Raw genomic sequence first — 17,008 nt, 5'->3', positions numbered from 1 at the left:
TTTTGCTCTCATTTTCTAGCTTCCAAGCAGATTGCCTGATGGTTTGAACCCTTATTAAAGGGCCACTCGAGTGAAAACACACTCCTATGCAGTGTAGCCTCCTATCCGGCATTATCTGATGCCGAGATTTCACCCAGCTCACTTTTTGTATGCTCTGCTAGTACTTCCATGATGCATCAACACAGGATCACATGACCAGTAAGAGGCAGTACCATCTCTGCCTGATGGGAGAACACTGCCATTACATTCTGTATTCACCTAAATCAACTACATGCCATAATTATACAGTCAGCAGAATGAGCTGTGATCTCCTTCATTATAACAGTGTGATTTGAGCTTCTAATCATTAGCAGTAACTGTGATAGGAGTTTCTGACCCCCATGAAGAGCTTGTGTGGTAGAGTCCATGTAATATCCTCAAACAGCAATTATGCTGACTGAAAACTGACATTTTGAGAAAACATAAAATTAAAAAATTCTCAGGAGGTCAGAATGAGATCACACGACCCAGCTGAGGAGAAGGACCCTAGGAGGTTTCGATCTGAAGGAATAACTAAACAAAGTAATGCTAGCCAACTTATATATATTGGGGAGCTAGTTACACAATGATTGAAAAAAAATCACTGGAGTGTCTCTTTAAAGAACCACTCCTGCAAAAACACATTTTTCCATGCCTGCACCCCTCACTTGACTGCTTGTCGCACTCTGGAGGCCTCCTCTGTGTATGCCAGGCACTTCCATGCAGCCTCCTGTAAGCCACCATCTTGAAGCTGAGACTTTTTATTTTCAGTTTCACATCTATCCATGATGCAATCAGTAAATTGTTAGCTAGAATTGTACCATTCTACATGCAGGAGGACAGTTTAATTATAATTACCTTCTATATTCATCTAAATAAGCTACAGCCCATGAGTGTACAGTCAGGAGGATGAGCAGTGATCTCCTCTATTATAACTGTGGGGCAGTAGCTGTGTAATCATCATCAGTAACTGACAGAAGTGTCTGTATCCCCCTCAACACAGTTGCAGTGATAGACTCATGTAATAGCATCACACAGGCTGTGAAATTGACTAGAAAATGAACACATAACCCCAAGTAGATCTGAGCTGATGATAATTGAGATCACATGCCCATCTGAGGAGAAGGAGGCTGGGAGTGTCAGACAGAAAGAAATAACTAACCAAGGTAACACTAGCGCATATATTTATTCTGGGGGGGAATAGCTACATGATAAATGAATGAAAAAAAAATCACTGGAGTGGCCCTTTAAGGAGGATGTGATATTTCCATCTTAGTAAATACTGTACTTGCATGCCCCATAAAATAATCTAAAAGCCATACCTACAGCATGCTATATTTTGCAACACTAGGAAAAACACCTAATTTATCCTATAAACACTATCTGTGCAACCACCCAAACGGAATAGTTTGTACTGAGTATCTCCAAAGGAATTAAATGCGATTCAAATGGCTGTTGTATAATTTCCTATTTTGTAGGGATAGCTACAGTGACGTCAGCGAAGAGAGCTCTTCAGATAATTAACTGCACTCAGTAAATCGCGAGGCTTAAATATCAGGTAATTGAATTTATTCTAATTATATTTACCTCTAATTTGCTGATAGCATTCAGCGGAATATGTTATTTCCAGAAGAGTTATCATAATTGTCTGTTACGCTGTGCCATATTCCACACAGCTAGAATAAACAAAGCTATGAATTATGCGGGTGATTATTAGCCATAAATACGAAGAATGCAAGTGGAAAGTCTGCTATGAAAATGCTGCACAGGGGTGCCTAGAACTATTATTTACTAAGATATTCGAAAGCAGCTGGAGGAGAAAATGTACTGTATCCAAAAATGTGTCACAGAAAAAATGGGAAGATGGAACAATACCTCTGCAGCGCCACCTATTGGAAAGCAGCGAGTCAATGTCAGACCTTTTAAACAAGCCTCATAACAATGACTGGCAGTTGTGAACCAAAGCCAGAAAAACCATGCACAGACAGCTGTTTCAGGGTAATTGCCTCTCATCATTGCGGAGTAGGTTTCTGGCTTGGCTAATGAGAATCCTAATGATGTGGAGCATTTAGAAGGTGAGTGAGGGGACTTATAAGGCCACCCATGGTCCTCTGGGAAATATGCAAATAGCAAGATGGAACAATACCTCTGCAGCACCACCTAGTAGAAGACAGCATTGCTATGAGTCAATGTCAGACTTTTTAAACAAGTCTTGTAACAAGGCCAGAATTGAAGGCAATGGAAGCTGTCCAATCCGCGGCTTGTCCGCAATTGAGTTCGCAGGCGGGATGTGGAATTTGCGCGAAAAGCAGGAGTTTAAAAAAAAAAAGTACTGCGCATGTTCGATCGCGAACCGTGCGGACCAACCGCAGTACAGATGAAGCGAACTGAAAGCGGGTACGCGCAGACGCTGCTGCTACCAGGGCTGGATTCTGCATGCGGAATCCGACCCACCCATGTGCATGCTGCCTTCCAATAGGTGGCGCTGTAGAGGTATTGTTTAATCTTCCCATTTGCGTATTTCCCAGAAAGAAAAAACGAAAACCAGAAAACTTAAAGGGGTTGTCCCGCGCCGAAACGGGTTTTTTTTTTTTTCAATAGCCCCCCCGTTCGGCGCGAGACAAACCCGATGCAGGGGTTAAAAAAGAAAACGGGATAGTGCTTACCTGAATCCCCGCGCTCCGGTGACTTCTTACTTACCTGGTGAAGATGGCCGCCGCGATCTTCTCCCTCGGTGGACTGCGGGGCTTCTGTGCGGTCCATTGCCGATTCCAGCCTCCTGATTGGCTGGAATCGGCACGTGACGGGGCGGAGCTACAAGGAGCCGCTCTCCGGCACGAGCGGCCCCATTCAGAAAAGAAGATGACCGGACTGCGCAAGCGCGTCTAATCCGGCGATTAGACGCTGAAAATTAGACGGCACCATGGAGACGAGGACGCTAGCAACGGAGCAGGTAAGTGAATAACTTCTGATAACTTCTGTATGGCTCATAATTAATGCACAATGTACATTACAAAGTGCATTAATATGGCCATACAGAAGTGTATAGACCCACTTGCTTTCGCGGGACAACCCCTTTAAGTAAGTTCTCCCTAATGGAGCAGGAAAACAGAACGCCTTAGTGCTGATGTGAACTAGCCCTTATGCCCAGTACAGGGCCTGAGGGGTGGTGCATGACACCGGGATTCAGAGTACACCTGTAATCCGTGGAACCAGTCGGATGCAGGGTTGTCACACAAAATAATAGAGACCATGAAAATTTGCAAAATCTGGTTATTTATTGGATGTGGAAGTTAGACACACAATAAGGCGCAGTCTTTAAAGTTACAGGGCCACATGGCTATGTCATTACTGGCGCTTGAAGTGCAGCCCAGAGACTACTAAGGGCGGCTTCACACAAACGTAATTTGCTGCGTGCCACCTGCATGAGACAGCCGCATGGCCCGTAGCAAGTACGCAATGACATTGCATACTTCCTGCGTGTTGCCGATCATACACTATCTTGGCCTTAGGCTAGTTTCACACAGTCAAGGGCGATTTTGGGCCAAGAATCACGGTCCGATACCGCACTTTCCACCATGTGAAAGCCCCATGGATACGAGGTATTTTCACGTGAAAACAGCCTCGCATTGCTACAGGGATAAGGGGATTTTATTACCAAGCATAAAGGGATTTTCCCTGCTGAAGGGATTCTCCCGCTGGCCATGAAAGGGATTCCCCCTTTCTTGATTGTCACAGCTGCGGCAGAGGAGCACAGAATTTTCCCATTGCTTTCAATGGATTTAGCGCTGCTGCCACCGGCACCATTGAACACAATGGGCGATATCACAGGAAGATAGAACATGCTGTGATGTGTTTCCTGCATAGCATTGCGGGGCCATGCAGGAAAACATCGCTCATGTATATGACCCCATTCAAGTGAATGGACTTCATATTTATGTAAAATTAGTGCGTCTCGCAACGCACAAATCTCTCGCAATTTTCTGGGCCGAGTGAAACGCGTAGCACGAAAATGCTTTGCGATGCGATAAACAAGGAGGCTCCATTTGGAAACATGGGAGTTAAAAAATAGCACATCAAAGTAAGCATGCCATGATTTATTTTTCTTGCAACATAGCATCAGTTTAAACATCGCTAATATAAAGGAAAGCATTGGAAAGCATGGGGTTCACAAACATGCGTTTTGTAGCGCCATCTAATCTACGGAAAATCGGACAATTTTGTCGCCCGTGTGAAACCGGCCTTACAAGGATAGTTGAGTCCACCAGAAAGTGAGCGGCTTTCAGTTCTGACACACGTGGGGAAGGGAATGGGTTACCCGATTCTGTGATGTCCATATGCCCTAATACAGACAAGGAAGGTCCCACTCACCGGCACCAAACATGGCTGCACAGATCTGTGTAGCACAAAATTTGGAAATGCAAAAAAGGAAAAAGCATCCATAAACACTTGGCTTTATTGCGGAGTCATTAAAATCCCATTAGGTGAAAAGGCACATGCAGCGTATCTCCTAAGAACATATGTTGTGTGTTTTTTCATCTAATGGGATTTTAATGACTCAGAAATAATGCTAAATGTTTCTGGATGCTAGATGACTTTCTCATATGCCCTACTAGGGTGCATGGGCAGGACTTGTCTGCAGGAGATAACCCCTTTAACTGTCTTTTTCACACACTTTTCTAACTGAGTAATCCCCCTCCTGAGAAATACAACTCTATTGCTGTGGAGCTGGCTGAAGAGAGCTCTGCGTCTGTGGATGGCACTGTACCGGGGCCGGCACACTTACAGAACAGTTGGCTACTTAGTTTCACTCCTTGCAGGTGGCAGTTTAGAAAGAAGTCAATATTGATCATTGCATACTGGATAGATTGGGAGATGATGTGTAGCTGGTATGGATAGTGTCTGTAGTGACTTCAGGGAGTATCCACTCTATCATCATGGGACATACAGTAAGGCCACTTTCACATGGGCGCTACAAATCGCATGTATGTGAAGCCCATGCTTTTCAATGGGTTACTTCATATTAGTGATGATTTGTAGGCTGCAACATTGCGAGAGAGAAAAAAATCGCGGTATGCTCTATACAGCCGCAATTTGTGATGTTCTATAGCCCATGTATCCCTATGGAGCCTTCCTTTGTGTTGCATTGCATGAAAACGCAGTTTTCGTGCAGTGCGATGCAACTTTTACAGTAGGAAGACCTACTGTTTGAGCCCTAAAATAAATCCTAGTTGCATAAAAAAAAACAATACATTACCTAACAGGCGCTGTCCACTCCGCCACACCTCTCCTCTGCAGCTCTGGCACACATGTCTTTAGTCTTCAGCCAGTGCTTCTTGGTCAAGGGTTTCAAAAACTCAGCCTTCAGGAAGCACTGGCTCTGATTGGTTCTTGAGCGCCAATCACTGCAGTGCTCGATGAACCAATCATAGCCATCGCATTGAATGGTGGGGATTGGTTCTTTAAGCGCTGCAGTGATTGGTTCTCGAGCACTGCGGCATCATGAACTAAGCTATGGTGCTTATACTTTAGGTGTTGGAAAGTCCAAGGAGTCTCCTCTGATACTCACCTGGTTTATCCCACTCTCACTCATCACTATGAGGGTGCATACACACAGCCTTCTGAAAAGAGTCAAACTGCTGTCTACGCTGACTTTGCCAATGAACACTGCAGGAACGCAGGGCGAGTATGAAAAGAGGCTCCCCTGACTTCACATTACCTAAGCTATAAACTTAGGTGTTGATATTTGATGACTAATTCCCTTTAATCTACTGTTCTTGTTGTTACTGCAGGAAGAATCAATTTCCCATAGCATACAATGGGTGCTATTTTCTGCAGATCCGCGGTTCGGACACGCGCTGCAGATTCCACAGCACATATCTGTCCGCAGGAGCCCATTGATAGATAGATGGCAGAGGCATGCTTTGATTCATTTATTTTCCAAAAAATAGAATAAGCTTGGAGAGTATATCCTTAAAGGGGGTGTACCAAGATTAACTTGTATCACCTATCCACAGGATTAGTGATAAAAGTCTGATTGGTGGGGTCTCACTGCTGAGACCCCCACCAATCCCGATAATGGGTGTCCCATGTCTCGTCACCCTCGCTGCAGGATCACTGTACCCCCTGCAGGGAGGAGTGGATTGAATGGAGTGCAAGTTGTACATCGATAGTACCGCTCTATTTATTTCTATGGGGCTGATGGAAATAGCCAAGTACGCTAGTGTAGTGGCCCAGAGTTATTTTCCTTGCACTAGCTATCTCTGGCAGTCCCATTAAACATGAATGGAGAGTGGCATCGTGCATGTGTGATCACCACTACATTCAACCTCCTCTTTACCGCAAGGGATACATGGTTTCTGTCCTTACTACCTTCCTATATACAAGACAGTGCAGGTTCTGCTAGTTATTATATTGTTACACTTGTATGTTCTGTAGCCATAAAGTAGAGTTACTGTATCTGCAGACTGTTCTTTCAGTCACATCAGAGTGTTCTTACTAGTCTTCTAATACAGGCAGTTTCTCTATACTGAAAGCCACCTCTAAGTAGTCACATCTCCATTCTAATGTCACAAGTGAATTACTATTTCTTCCTGCTTTTGTTTTTTCCCATTTTGGTTAGTCTGTGCATTGTAGATAAAACAATCTGCTGATACATAAAGTGCAGTAAACAACTGTCAGCAGACAGGCAGCGGCTTGTCATATACTTTGTATTCTAAATATGGCAGACATTGCAAATCACCCTACGGCTCCATAGATTCCCACATAAGCATCTGGATATTATCCTATGAACAGAGATGTCACTTGACGCTTCTGGGCCCAGAATGAAAAATCTGTAACAGGGCTCCAACCTAGCATATTCCCTTGGACGACGTCAGCACCCGGCAAACCCAACCAGGTGCCAGGGCCCACGGGGCATACGCACCAAAAGAATTGCCCATCTAACTACCGTCCTTGGCACGGCACAAAAAATATAAACTTACTGAACCTTTTTTTTAAATAAAGCCGGTGGATCCAAACCCTGTTTGTATGATACACGCCTTAAGATTCCCACCTTTTTATTCCTATTTTCACTATTTATTGTCTATTGTGGGTCCCACATTTCTTAGTAAGAGTTTTGCCTGGATAAGCTGTGCAGTTTTACAGTTCTTTACAACCTTCTTTGCACATATTGTATTCTATCTGTTTACGAACATCCAAGCACTGAGCTAAAGCCTTCCGGAATTAATCAGCTTTTACTTAACAAATTACATTTGTCATAATTATTCAACACTTAATCATTTTACTGTCTGACTGCAGTAACACACTAGTCAATGAGCTCCGCGGAGCCACATGTAATTTTAGATTAAAACATGGTTAGTGGCTTCCTGACATCGTCCAATATCCCTGGCCCTCAATCACCAAAGCTAACAACTGTGAAATGGATCAATCCGTAAGAAGAACTCACAGAATAGAAACTCAAAGGCACATCGTGGGCCATGACTAGAAATTTCCGAACACTTGGCATAGCTGACTTCGACAGCTTAGAGTCTACAATCCTGTGAACTAATAGTACACTTGCCAACTGCGCCAGAATATATAGGAGACTCCCAGAAAAAAGGGGAGACCTCCTAAACTGCTAGAAGAGCAGGCAAATCTCTTGGACTTCAATAGAGCTGAGCTGTAATAGTACATACAACTCTATAGACAAGGGTGGCGCTGTGTTCGGTAGAAAGCAGCCATGCCTTTACAGTACATTTGCAATATATATGGAATACATTTGCATGGTTGTTAGGGTTATTAGAAGTAGCCAAAAGTGTGGTGGTCTACTCTTTTAGTTTTTTTTTTTAAGTGGATGGACTTGTAAGGTGGCAATAGTGCACACAAAGGTTTGAGGGTAGTTGGTCCAAGATTTCTTGTCCTTTCATAAGTTTGTCCAAGGATAAACTCATCCAGGCGTACATTACGTCCAATCTGAATTTGTCCTATATATCACTATATCCAAGCTAGATTCTGAGCCACTTGTTTTAACCCCTCAGGCCTAGTGCCCACGGCCGTGATGGGCTCTGCAAGCGGAATTCCGCAGCAGAGTCCGTCACGGCGCCCCCCCAAAGACCCCATACTCACCTCCGGATCCGCTGCCCGATGTCCTGCATCCTATGATGCGCCCACAGCATCACATGACAGCGGGGAAGCGTTTTCACCCTATCTTCCGCTGTGCTACAGCGGAAGATAGCGTGACAGTCGGCTTCCATTGACTGCAATGGAAACCGTCCTCGCGTACGCCTGCGGCAAATAGAACATGCTGCGGGTGATTACGGGTGATTTCACGGGGCGGAATTCCGCAGTGGAATGCTGCACTGTGAGCATTGCGCTATTAGGTTCAATAGAGGCTAATAGCTGCGGGGCAACGCCGCGGATATGCGGCGGAAATCCGCCCGTGGGAATTAGGCCAAAGTGACCAGACCTGTTTGCGCCTTAATGGCCAGACCTAATTTTAGAAATCGGACGTGTCAATTTAACAGAATAACTCCGCAAATTTGATCTGTGTATAATTGATGTCATCACAGGCCCTTCAGCGCTTGCGTTCCAGGACCAGTGATGATGTCACCGTCATGTGATCAGTTAAAAATTTTTGAAATTACAGCTTTTTTATTACAGAATTAAGTCAATAGATGGCGACGTCTGAAGTCGTCCTTTGGACAGTGATTTCATATAAACTATACGTTCAAGAGGAGAACACACGTCTCTTTTCTTAAGTATGGCATTAAGTATCAATGGCGAAATGTCAAATGTCTTACTGGATGACGAGGAAAGCAATTGGACAAAATGTGGATGGGATAAAAGAAATTGGATGAAATGTCCTAGTGGACAAGGAAAGCAATGGACAAAATCCATGGACTGGATGACACAAAAAGGAGACAACTTTTACATATGCTGGCTTCATTATAATCTATGAATCTGCCGTCATATGTTTCAGAATGATTTTTGAACTCAGAAATGAACTCCACCAGGAAATCTAAAAAACTTGTGAAGGATCTGGCCATCTTTGCTTGTAAACGTCTTGGAGCATTTTTTAAAAATATATATAACAATCCTAGATTAACAAATTAAAGTTCTTGGAAACAGAGAATAAACTTTATTTCCTTCCTTTTCGAGGCAATTATCACATAATGTCCATTCAGTGGTTTATAAATAAGTCTCCTCTGAAATTTTGCTCAATTTTCACATTGTCTGGAGGCCAATCGTGGGTTGAAATAAAATTTTCTACTAAATATCCCTTTTTATTACATTGTCCTTCTATAGTTCTATCAGAAGATATTTGCCATTATGTTATCAGCTGTGCAAATCCACAATGCCTGCAGATGGATGCCCACTCCTAGTAAAGGGTGCCAGGAAAGCGCCACTCGGTGTAGTTAGAGCTGGCAGACAGACAGGGTAATTTTGTATCGCTGCGGCTGCCAGCTCAGGACCATAAAGCTCCGGTTACACTCTGCATTCTGATTCAGTTTTTGCAGGTGTATTTATTTAGGTACCCGGGAATGGATGCTAAAGAGAAGAGAAATAGAAAGGAAACTTTTTTACTTCTTCTGCTGTGTAATACACATTTTTCCATGTAATAAAGCCTTTTTTAGGACGCTCCCACTCAGTAACATTGCCCTGTTATTTTGCTCGAGAGAAATTGGTACAACGTTTAAAAAAAGTAATAATGAGACTAAAATGGCTCAATAGTTAAAGGTTTTTACCTGGGAAAGTAATAAAGTGGGGAAAAAAAGTGATCCTAAAGCCCAATGTCCATGGGCGGACGAGTTGCAGTCCAAGCCTCCCATACTTATGCATAGGCGTCTGCAAATGCATTAAAGCATGTGGATTTGTTTTGCGGACCTTTTGGTCCGGAAAACTAATTGCAGCATGCTCCATCCATGTGGATCCAGCAGGGACGGCTTCCATTGAAGTCAATGGAGGCCATCTCATTCACGGCACACCCGCAGCTCACACTGCAGACGAGCCGCTACTCCACGGGAAAGAAGGAGTTAAACAAAATGTACTGTGCATGCAGAAAGAAGATCCAGACAGAGACACAGAAGACCTAGACAGGTAAATAATTGTCCTTGGCCACAGGCAGGGTGGGATTTTGCTATGGGCGGAATCCGCCCCGCCCGTGGACATTGGGCCTAAGTGTCTTGCCGATCCAGTATAAGAGGCCCAGTCCCGCTGCTCATAGCAGTCATGTGCTGTTCATTGTGCATGGGACCGCTCAGCCAATCACTGGCTTCAGAAGTAATAATACCAGGCCCCTCTTAAACTCTTATATCAAGTTCACCATTAGGCCCCTCTCACACAGGTGTTTTTTTACGTTTTCAATGCCCACCAAAAACGCTGCACTTAGCCTTCATTCATTTCCTCAGACAAGCAGCATTTATAGTGCGCGCTAAAACGAACGCTGTATGTTCTATTTCTGGAGGTTCCGCACGTTTTTAACCCTGCATCATCCATTGAAATTAAATTGAAAATAAAAATGTTGTAAAATGCTGTGTACAGCGTTTTTAACGTTGCTTACTATGCCACCGAAAAGGGGGGGGGGGGGGGGTTACGTCATCAGCTTGCTTTACCTACGTTCTTACCGCACAAAATATGCAGGCAAACGCTCATAAAAATGCTGCTCTCAGCGCTGTAAAATGCAATGTTTTTACAAACACTTGTGTGAGAGTGGCTTTAGGCAGAGAGTTCCATAGTCTCACTGCTCTAACAGTAAAGAACCCCCTTCTGTGTCAGTGTAAAAAAACTTCTTTCCTCTAGATGTAGAGGGCGCCCTCTTACATCACAGTCCTGGGTATAAGTAGATGATGGGAGAGATCTCTGTATTGTCCCCCGATGATGTATTTATACATAGTTATTTGGTCACCCCTCAGCTGTCTTTTTGCTAAATGAAATAACCCCAATTTTGATAACCTATTTTACTGTATAATCCGTCTACCAGATTATTAATAAATATATTATAAAGAATAGGGCCCAGCACTACCCCCTGTGATACCCCACTAGTAACGGTGACCCAATCAGAGTATGTACCATTTATAACCCCCCTCTGCTTTCTATCACTGACTAGTTACACACATTCTCACCCAGACCGTATTGTATAACTTTTACTCATTTTTGTGGGGAATGGTGAAAGAACACATCAATTCTTCCATTGTTTTTTTTTTTACAGCCTTCATCATGCAGTATAAATTACAACTTTTTATGCAGGTTTATATGATGACGATGATACAAAAATTCCATTTTTTTAGGTTTTTCCAATTTTGCACCTTTAAGAACTTTTTTGAAAAATAATTTGTTTTTGGCATTGCTGCATTTAAAGGCCCATAACTTATTTTGGTATGTACAGAGCTGTGTAAGGGCTTTTTTTTGCATGAGGAGCTGTAGTTTTTATCGGTACCATTTTGGGTCACTATTTTAGCTATTTTCTTTGAGTTTTTTTTTTATAGCATTTGCTATGTGGCATAAAATGTTTGTTCAATTTATTGTCCACGTATTACAAATGCAGCAATAACAAGCATGTGTCTTTTTTAATCCTTTTTTTTGAAAAGTGTCCAAAAAAAAGAGTTTTTCTTTATTACTTTAAGATGGATTTTTTTAAACTTCTTTTATTTTTCATAACCCTTTTTTTGTCCCTGTGGGAACTTGTACCTGCAGTCATTTGATTGCTCAAATAATACACTGCAGTACAGAAGTACTGCAGTGCATTACCTGTTCACAAGCCATAGCAAACTGGCAGGCCATTGTCTGGAATCTGGTTGCCACAGTAACCTATCAACCCTCTGCAATTGGATGGGCAAAGGTCCGATGACATCACAAAGGATGTTACCTCTCTCTGTTAACCTCGTATATGCCATGATCAATATTAATCTGAGGCATCTGAGTTCTCTGCGATCCCTTAAAGGGGTTGTCCCGCGCCGAAACGGGTTTTTTTTTTTTCAACCCCCCCCCGTTCGGCGCGAGACAACCCCGATGCAGGGACTTAAAAAAAAACCAGCACAGCGCTTACCTGAATCCCCGCGCTCCGGTGACTTCTATACTTACCGGTTGAAGATGGCCGCCGGGATCTTCTTCCTCCGTGGACCGCAGCTCTTCTGTGTGGTCCATTGCCGATTCCAGCCTCCTGATTGCCTGGAATCGACACGTGACGGGGCGGAGCTACACGGAGCTACACGGAGCCCCATTGAGAAGATAAGAAGACCCGGACTGCGCAAGCGCGTCTAATTTGGCCATTAGACGGCGAAAATTAGACGGCAACCATGGAGACAAGGACGCCAGCAACGGAGCAGGTAAGTGAAAAACTTTTTATAACTTCTGTATGGCTCATAATTAATGCACAATGTACATTACAAAGTGCATTAATATGGCCATACAGAAGTGTATAGACCCACTTGCTGCCGCGGGACAACCCCTTTAAGTACAGATGGAGCAGGTTTGGCTCCGAGCCCACGTCACCTACATCCCTTATATGTATGGCATATTATGACATACATGATAAGACCAAATCAAAGTGGAGTAATGTTAGTACTTCCACATATAGTAGTCCCCTTAGATCAATTTGGAATATTACAAGTCCACTACTTTATAGACAGCATCCTTATCTCTAATAAGCCATCTGGGGGCATAGTAGTTGTCTTGGTGATAAGTGTAGGTGGATATTTGGTAGGTATTTGAGTATCTGCTGTCTTTTCAGTGCATGTCCTCCTCATCGTATTAAGTCAGGGTTGGACAAACCCACCAGTGTACCAAAGAAGCTTCTGATGGGCTGGAGGTCTGACCTAATAATGGGTCTTAAACGTCCAACTAATGACAAGTTAAACCTTCCTTATCACATCTTATATTCATGGGATAAAATTAAATAAAAATGCTGATGGAGAAAGTAAGAACATCATTCATCATCACACATCATTGAACTCCAGAAACTCCTATTCTGAATCTGTTTTATAAATTTAATGGGATTTTTTTATTTTACGAACAAATTCTCAACTGAGATGTTTCCGGAGTACAAAACCCTTTGCTTCTTATAGAATGAGATTGAACACAGTGATTAAAAGCTGCTACATATCAATCCCCCTGACATGTTCCACCATGATTTATGGTTTCATCAGAGTATAGGGATCAAAGATGCCATAAATGACAGGCAAATATATTACGGGATGTAAATATGCAGAGACTTTTAATCAACGTTTTGAATCTCATTCTATCAATCCTAATCCCCACCCGGAGGGATAAAGAATGCAAATTGATAGTTCTGTTAGTGCAAATGATTTATCAATTTGCATTTTAGAGTGAATGACAAGTATCTATTATAATACACTATGATATTTTGATTGCCTAGCTATATAGTTCTGGACTAAACAGAAATAAGTTGAAGACTGGGTGGACTACAATACCCAGAGAGATAATCAAAATAACATTATTTACCTTACAAAAAGACAGCTGAGGTGTGATATAATAACTACAGGAGAAGTCCCAGAAGATTGGAGAAGGGACAATGTTGTCCCTATCTTCAAAAAAAGAGAAGAAGGTGAATCCAGGAAACTACAGACCTGTGAGCCTGACTTCTATACCAGGAAAAATTTTTGAACAGATTATTAAACAGCATATATGCAAGTACTTAGATAAGAATGGAGTAATTAACCAGAGCCAGCATGGGTTTGTAACAAACAAGTCATGCCAGACTAATCTAATTCCCTTCTATGACAGAATCACCGACTGGGTTGATCAGGAAAATGCGGTGGATATAGTATATCTTGATTTTAGTAAAGCATTTGACAACGTATCTCATACCATACTTATTGAAAAAACTACCAAATATGGGATTGACAAGGCAACTGTTAGGTGGATTCACAACTGGCTGAGTGATTGTACTCCAAGAGTGGTCATAAATGGCTGCACATCCAAGTGGAAGAATGTATCAAGTGAGGTACCACAAGGCTCTGTCCTAGGCCCAGTGTTGTTCAACATTTTTATAAATGATCTGGAGAAGGGAATTGATGGGAAACTGATCAAATTTGCCAACGACACAAAGCCAGGAGGGATAGCTAAGACTAGGAAAGAGAGAGAGAGTATTAAAAAAAAAATCTAGAAAAGCTTGAACAGTGGGTGGCGACTTAGAGAATGGTATTTAACAAGGAGAAATGCAAAGTCCTACATCTGGGCAAGAAAAATGAAAGAAGCACATACAGAATGGGAGGAATTGAGCTAAGCAGCAGCACATGTAAAAAAAGACTTGGGCATACTAATAGATCATAGACTGAACATGAGTCAACAATGTGATGCAGCAGCCAAAAAGGCTAACACAATTCTGGGATGTATTAAGAGAAGCATAGAGTCTAGATCACGTGAAGTAATTATCCTCCTCTACTCTTTCGTAGTCAGACCTCATCTGGAATACTGTGTCCAGTTCTGGGCACCCCACTTTAAAAAAGACATGGACAAACTGGAGCAAGCTCAGGAAAGAGTTATCAAGATGGTGAGCAGTCTGCAAATCATGTCCTATGAGGAACGGTTAAAGGATCTGGGAATGTTTAGCTTGCAAAAAAGAAGGCTGAGAGGAGACTTAATAGCTGTCTACAAATATCTGAAGGGCTGTCATAGTGCAGAGGGATCAGCCCTATTCTCATTTGCGCAAGGAAAGACTAGAAGCAATGGGATGAAACTGAAAGGGAGGAGACACAAATTAGATATTAGAAATAACTTTCTGACAGTGAGGGTGCTCAATGAGTGGAACAGGTTATGGAGGTGGTAAGTGCTCCTTCAATGGAAGTGTTCAAACAAAGGCTGGACAAATATCTGTCTGGGATGGTTTAATAAATCCTGCACTGAGCAGGGGGTTGCACTCGATGACCCTGGAGGTCCCTTCCAACTCTACCAGTCTATGATTAACTATATATAAATATATTGGGGACAATACAGAGATCTCTCTCACAATCTATCTATACCCGTGACTGTAACAAGGGAGCATTCTCTACGTCTAGAGGAAAGAAGGTTTCTACACCAACATAGAAGGGGGTTCTTTACTGTAAGAGAAGTGAGACTATGGAACTCTCTGCCTTAAAAGGAATCTGTCACAAGTTCCAATGAGGGAAAAACACTTGCAGCCACAGAACAACAAAGGAGGGTTTATTCCAAAGCTTACAAAACTAGAATACCTTGTAATATAGACTTTTAAAGTTTCACCCTCTCCATTATAATAAGGCCCGGACCATCTCTGCTGCCCTCGGCACACTACATAACTCTCTCTTAATCAGTGATATGAATGCCATCTCCTACGTCATCTATTGCATACGCTGCGACCATGGACCAGCTTATAAGCAGAAAAGATACTTGAATCTGCCCACAACAGGGCTAAAGAATCTTCGAATGTGTCAGTCTGTAGTTGCGACTCATGTGGACCTTCCCATGGATAACGTGGGAGACATCATCCACATCACTGACCTGGCTTACGCATCGTAGTGAGGGCAGCAGAGAAGGTCCGGCCCCGCCCACCGGACTATTAATATAGAGTTCGAGAAACTTTAAACTTTGATTTTAGACTTTGTTTGCTATAATAAAACACGCTTTGGAATAAACTTTTCTTTGTGGCTCCGTGGCTTCACGTGGTTCGCCCTTTTCAAAACTGGGGTCGGGTTCCCTTTCAAGTAAAATAAAACCCACCCATGGTATATATTGATCTCGCAGGTCCAGAGTGATTATTTCCCCTGACAATTACACAATAACGTTGAAAAGCCATAGCAACGACAAGAACAATTCTACTCTAAATAAAGGCACTGCCTGTACATCCATTACTGTAGCTTTTGTTGTGTTCCACTACTTCTATTGTTGTAGTGTTTATTCTCTACTATTCAGCCATCCAACAAGCCTGACGGGTATTGTATTTCATTTCTTCCTAGATTAACAGCTTTGCAAAGACAAGAAAGAAATGGAATCATTCACCAGAACTGAACCTGAGCCGAGGAATAAAGATCCTTCCCTCGGCCTCAAGCAAAATATCTAAAGCAGGAACCGGAATACTGAAAATCCAAATATCTTTTATTCATTGTTTTGTGAAAGTCTATTTAAGGGTTCATGCTTGCGGACACGTTATGGCGGCAATACAGCAGCCATAAAATGGACCGGACCTTCCGGATCTTTAGTTTTATTCTGGCTGGGAATATAAAATTGTCAGCATGCTCCATCGGATGCCGTAAAAATGGAGAATATTTCCATATTATGGTTGTGTATGAAGCAGATGTGTGTCACCTGGAGTGTATCAGTGCAAGCATTGTATAAGGAGCTCTACTGTGTGCATGGTGCCTGAGGCCGGTGTCACACAAGTGTAAGCGCATGTGCACCGTGTATTTGTGCAATGGGCATTGCGCGCAGAATACAGCACAAAACCATGATCCAATTCATTGTAATGGACAATTATTGTAATTAGTTCAATATGTGCTCATTCTTTCTTTGCGCAAATGCACAAGAAGATAAAACATGCTGCGCATTTCTTTGTATTAACAAAATGCACACGCAAGATACACTTACCGTGTTTCCCTGACAGTAAGACCCTGTCTTATATTAATTTTTGCCCCAAAAGAGGCACAGGGTCTTATTTTTGGGTATGTCTTATACTTACCTAGCAGCGCCATCCGGGTCCCTCCTGCTGCTTTCAACAGTTGCGGCAGGCTTCCTTGCAATTCTCAGCGCCAACAGAAGATCACTTGCTGGTAACGCTGTTTGTAAACCCCACCTCCAGCAAGCACTTGCTCTGATTGGTACTTGGGTTCATCATCTCAGCCAATAACGGCGGCGCTCGATGAACCCCGTTACTAGCAAGCGATCCTCTGTCAGCGCTGAGAACTGCGAAGAAGCCTTCCCGGAACCGCGGAGACAAGCGGGAGGGACCCGGATGGTGCCAGCTAGGTGAGTATAGTTTTTTTTTTGCACGTAGTGTAGCTAGAGTTTATTTTCAGGGTAGGGCTTATATTTCAAGCCC

The 17,008-nt window shown here is 42.8% G+C and overlaps 1 protein-coding gene across 1 annotated transcript in view; it reads left to right on the top strand.

Annotated features, from left to right (window-relative positions):
* CTPS2 (CTP synthase 2) overlaps positions 1–16,660 on the top strand; it is a 181,704-nt gene extending 165,044 nt beyond the window's left edge. The window contains exons 21-22 of the mRNA XM_066599475.1: positions 1,497–1,576; positions 15,930–16,660. Of these exons, the coding sequence (XP_066455572.1) occupies positions 1,497–1,542 (46 nt within the window). The 3' untranslated portion in view covers positions 1,543–1,576; positions 15,930–16,660. The remainder of the gene's footprint in view (positions 1–1,496; positions 1,577–15,929) is intronic.
* The last annotated feature ends 348 nt before the right edge of the window (positions 16,661–17,008 follow it).

Source organism: Eleutherodactylus coqui, chromosome 4 (assembly GCF_035609145.1).
Source record: "Eleutherodactylus coqui strain aEleCoq1 chromosome 4, aEleCoq1.hap1, whole genome shotgun sequence".
Lineage (NCBI taxonomy): Eukaryota > Metazoa > Chordata > Amphibia > Anura > Eleutherodactylidae > Eleutherodactylus > Eleutherodactylus coqui.
Note: the sequence above shows the minus strand (reverse complement) of the source record. Positions and strands in the feature narration are given on the sequence as shown.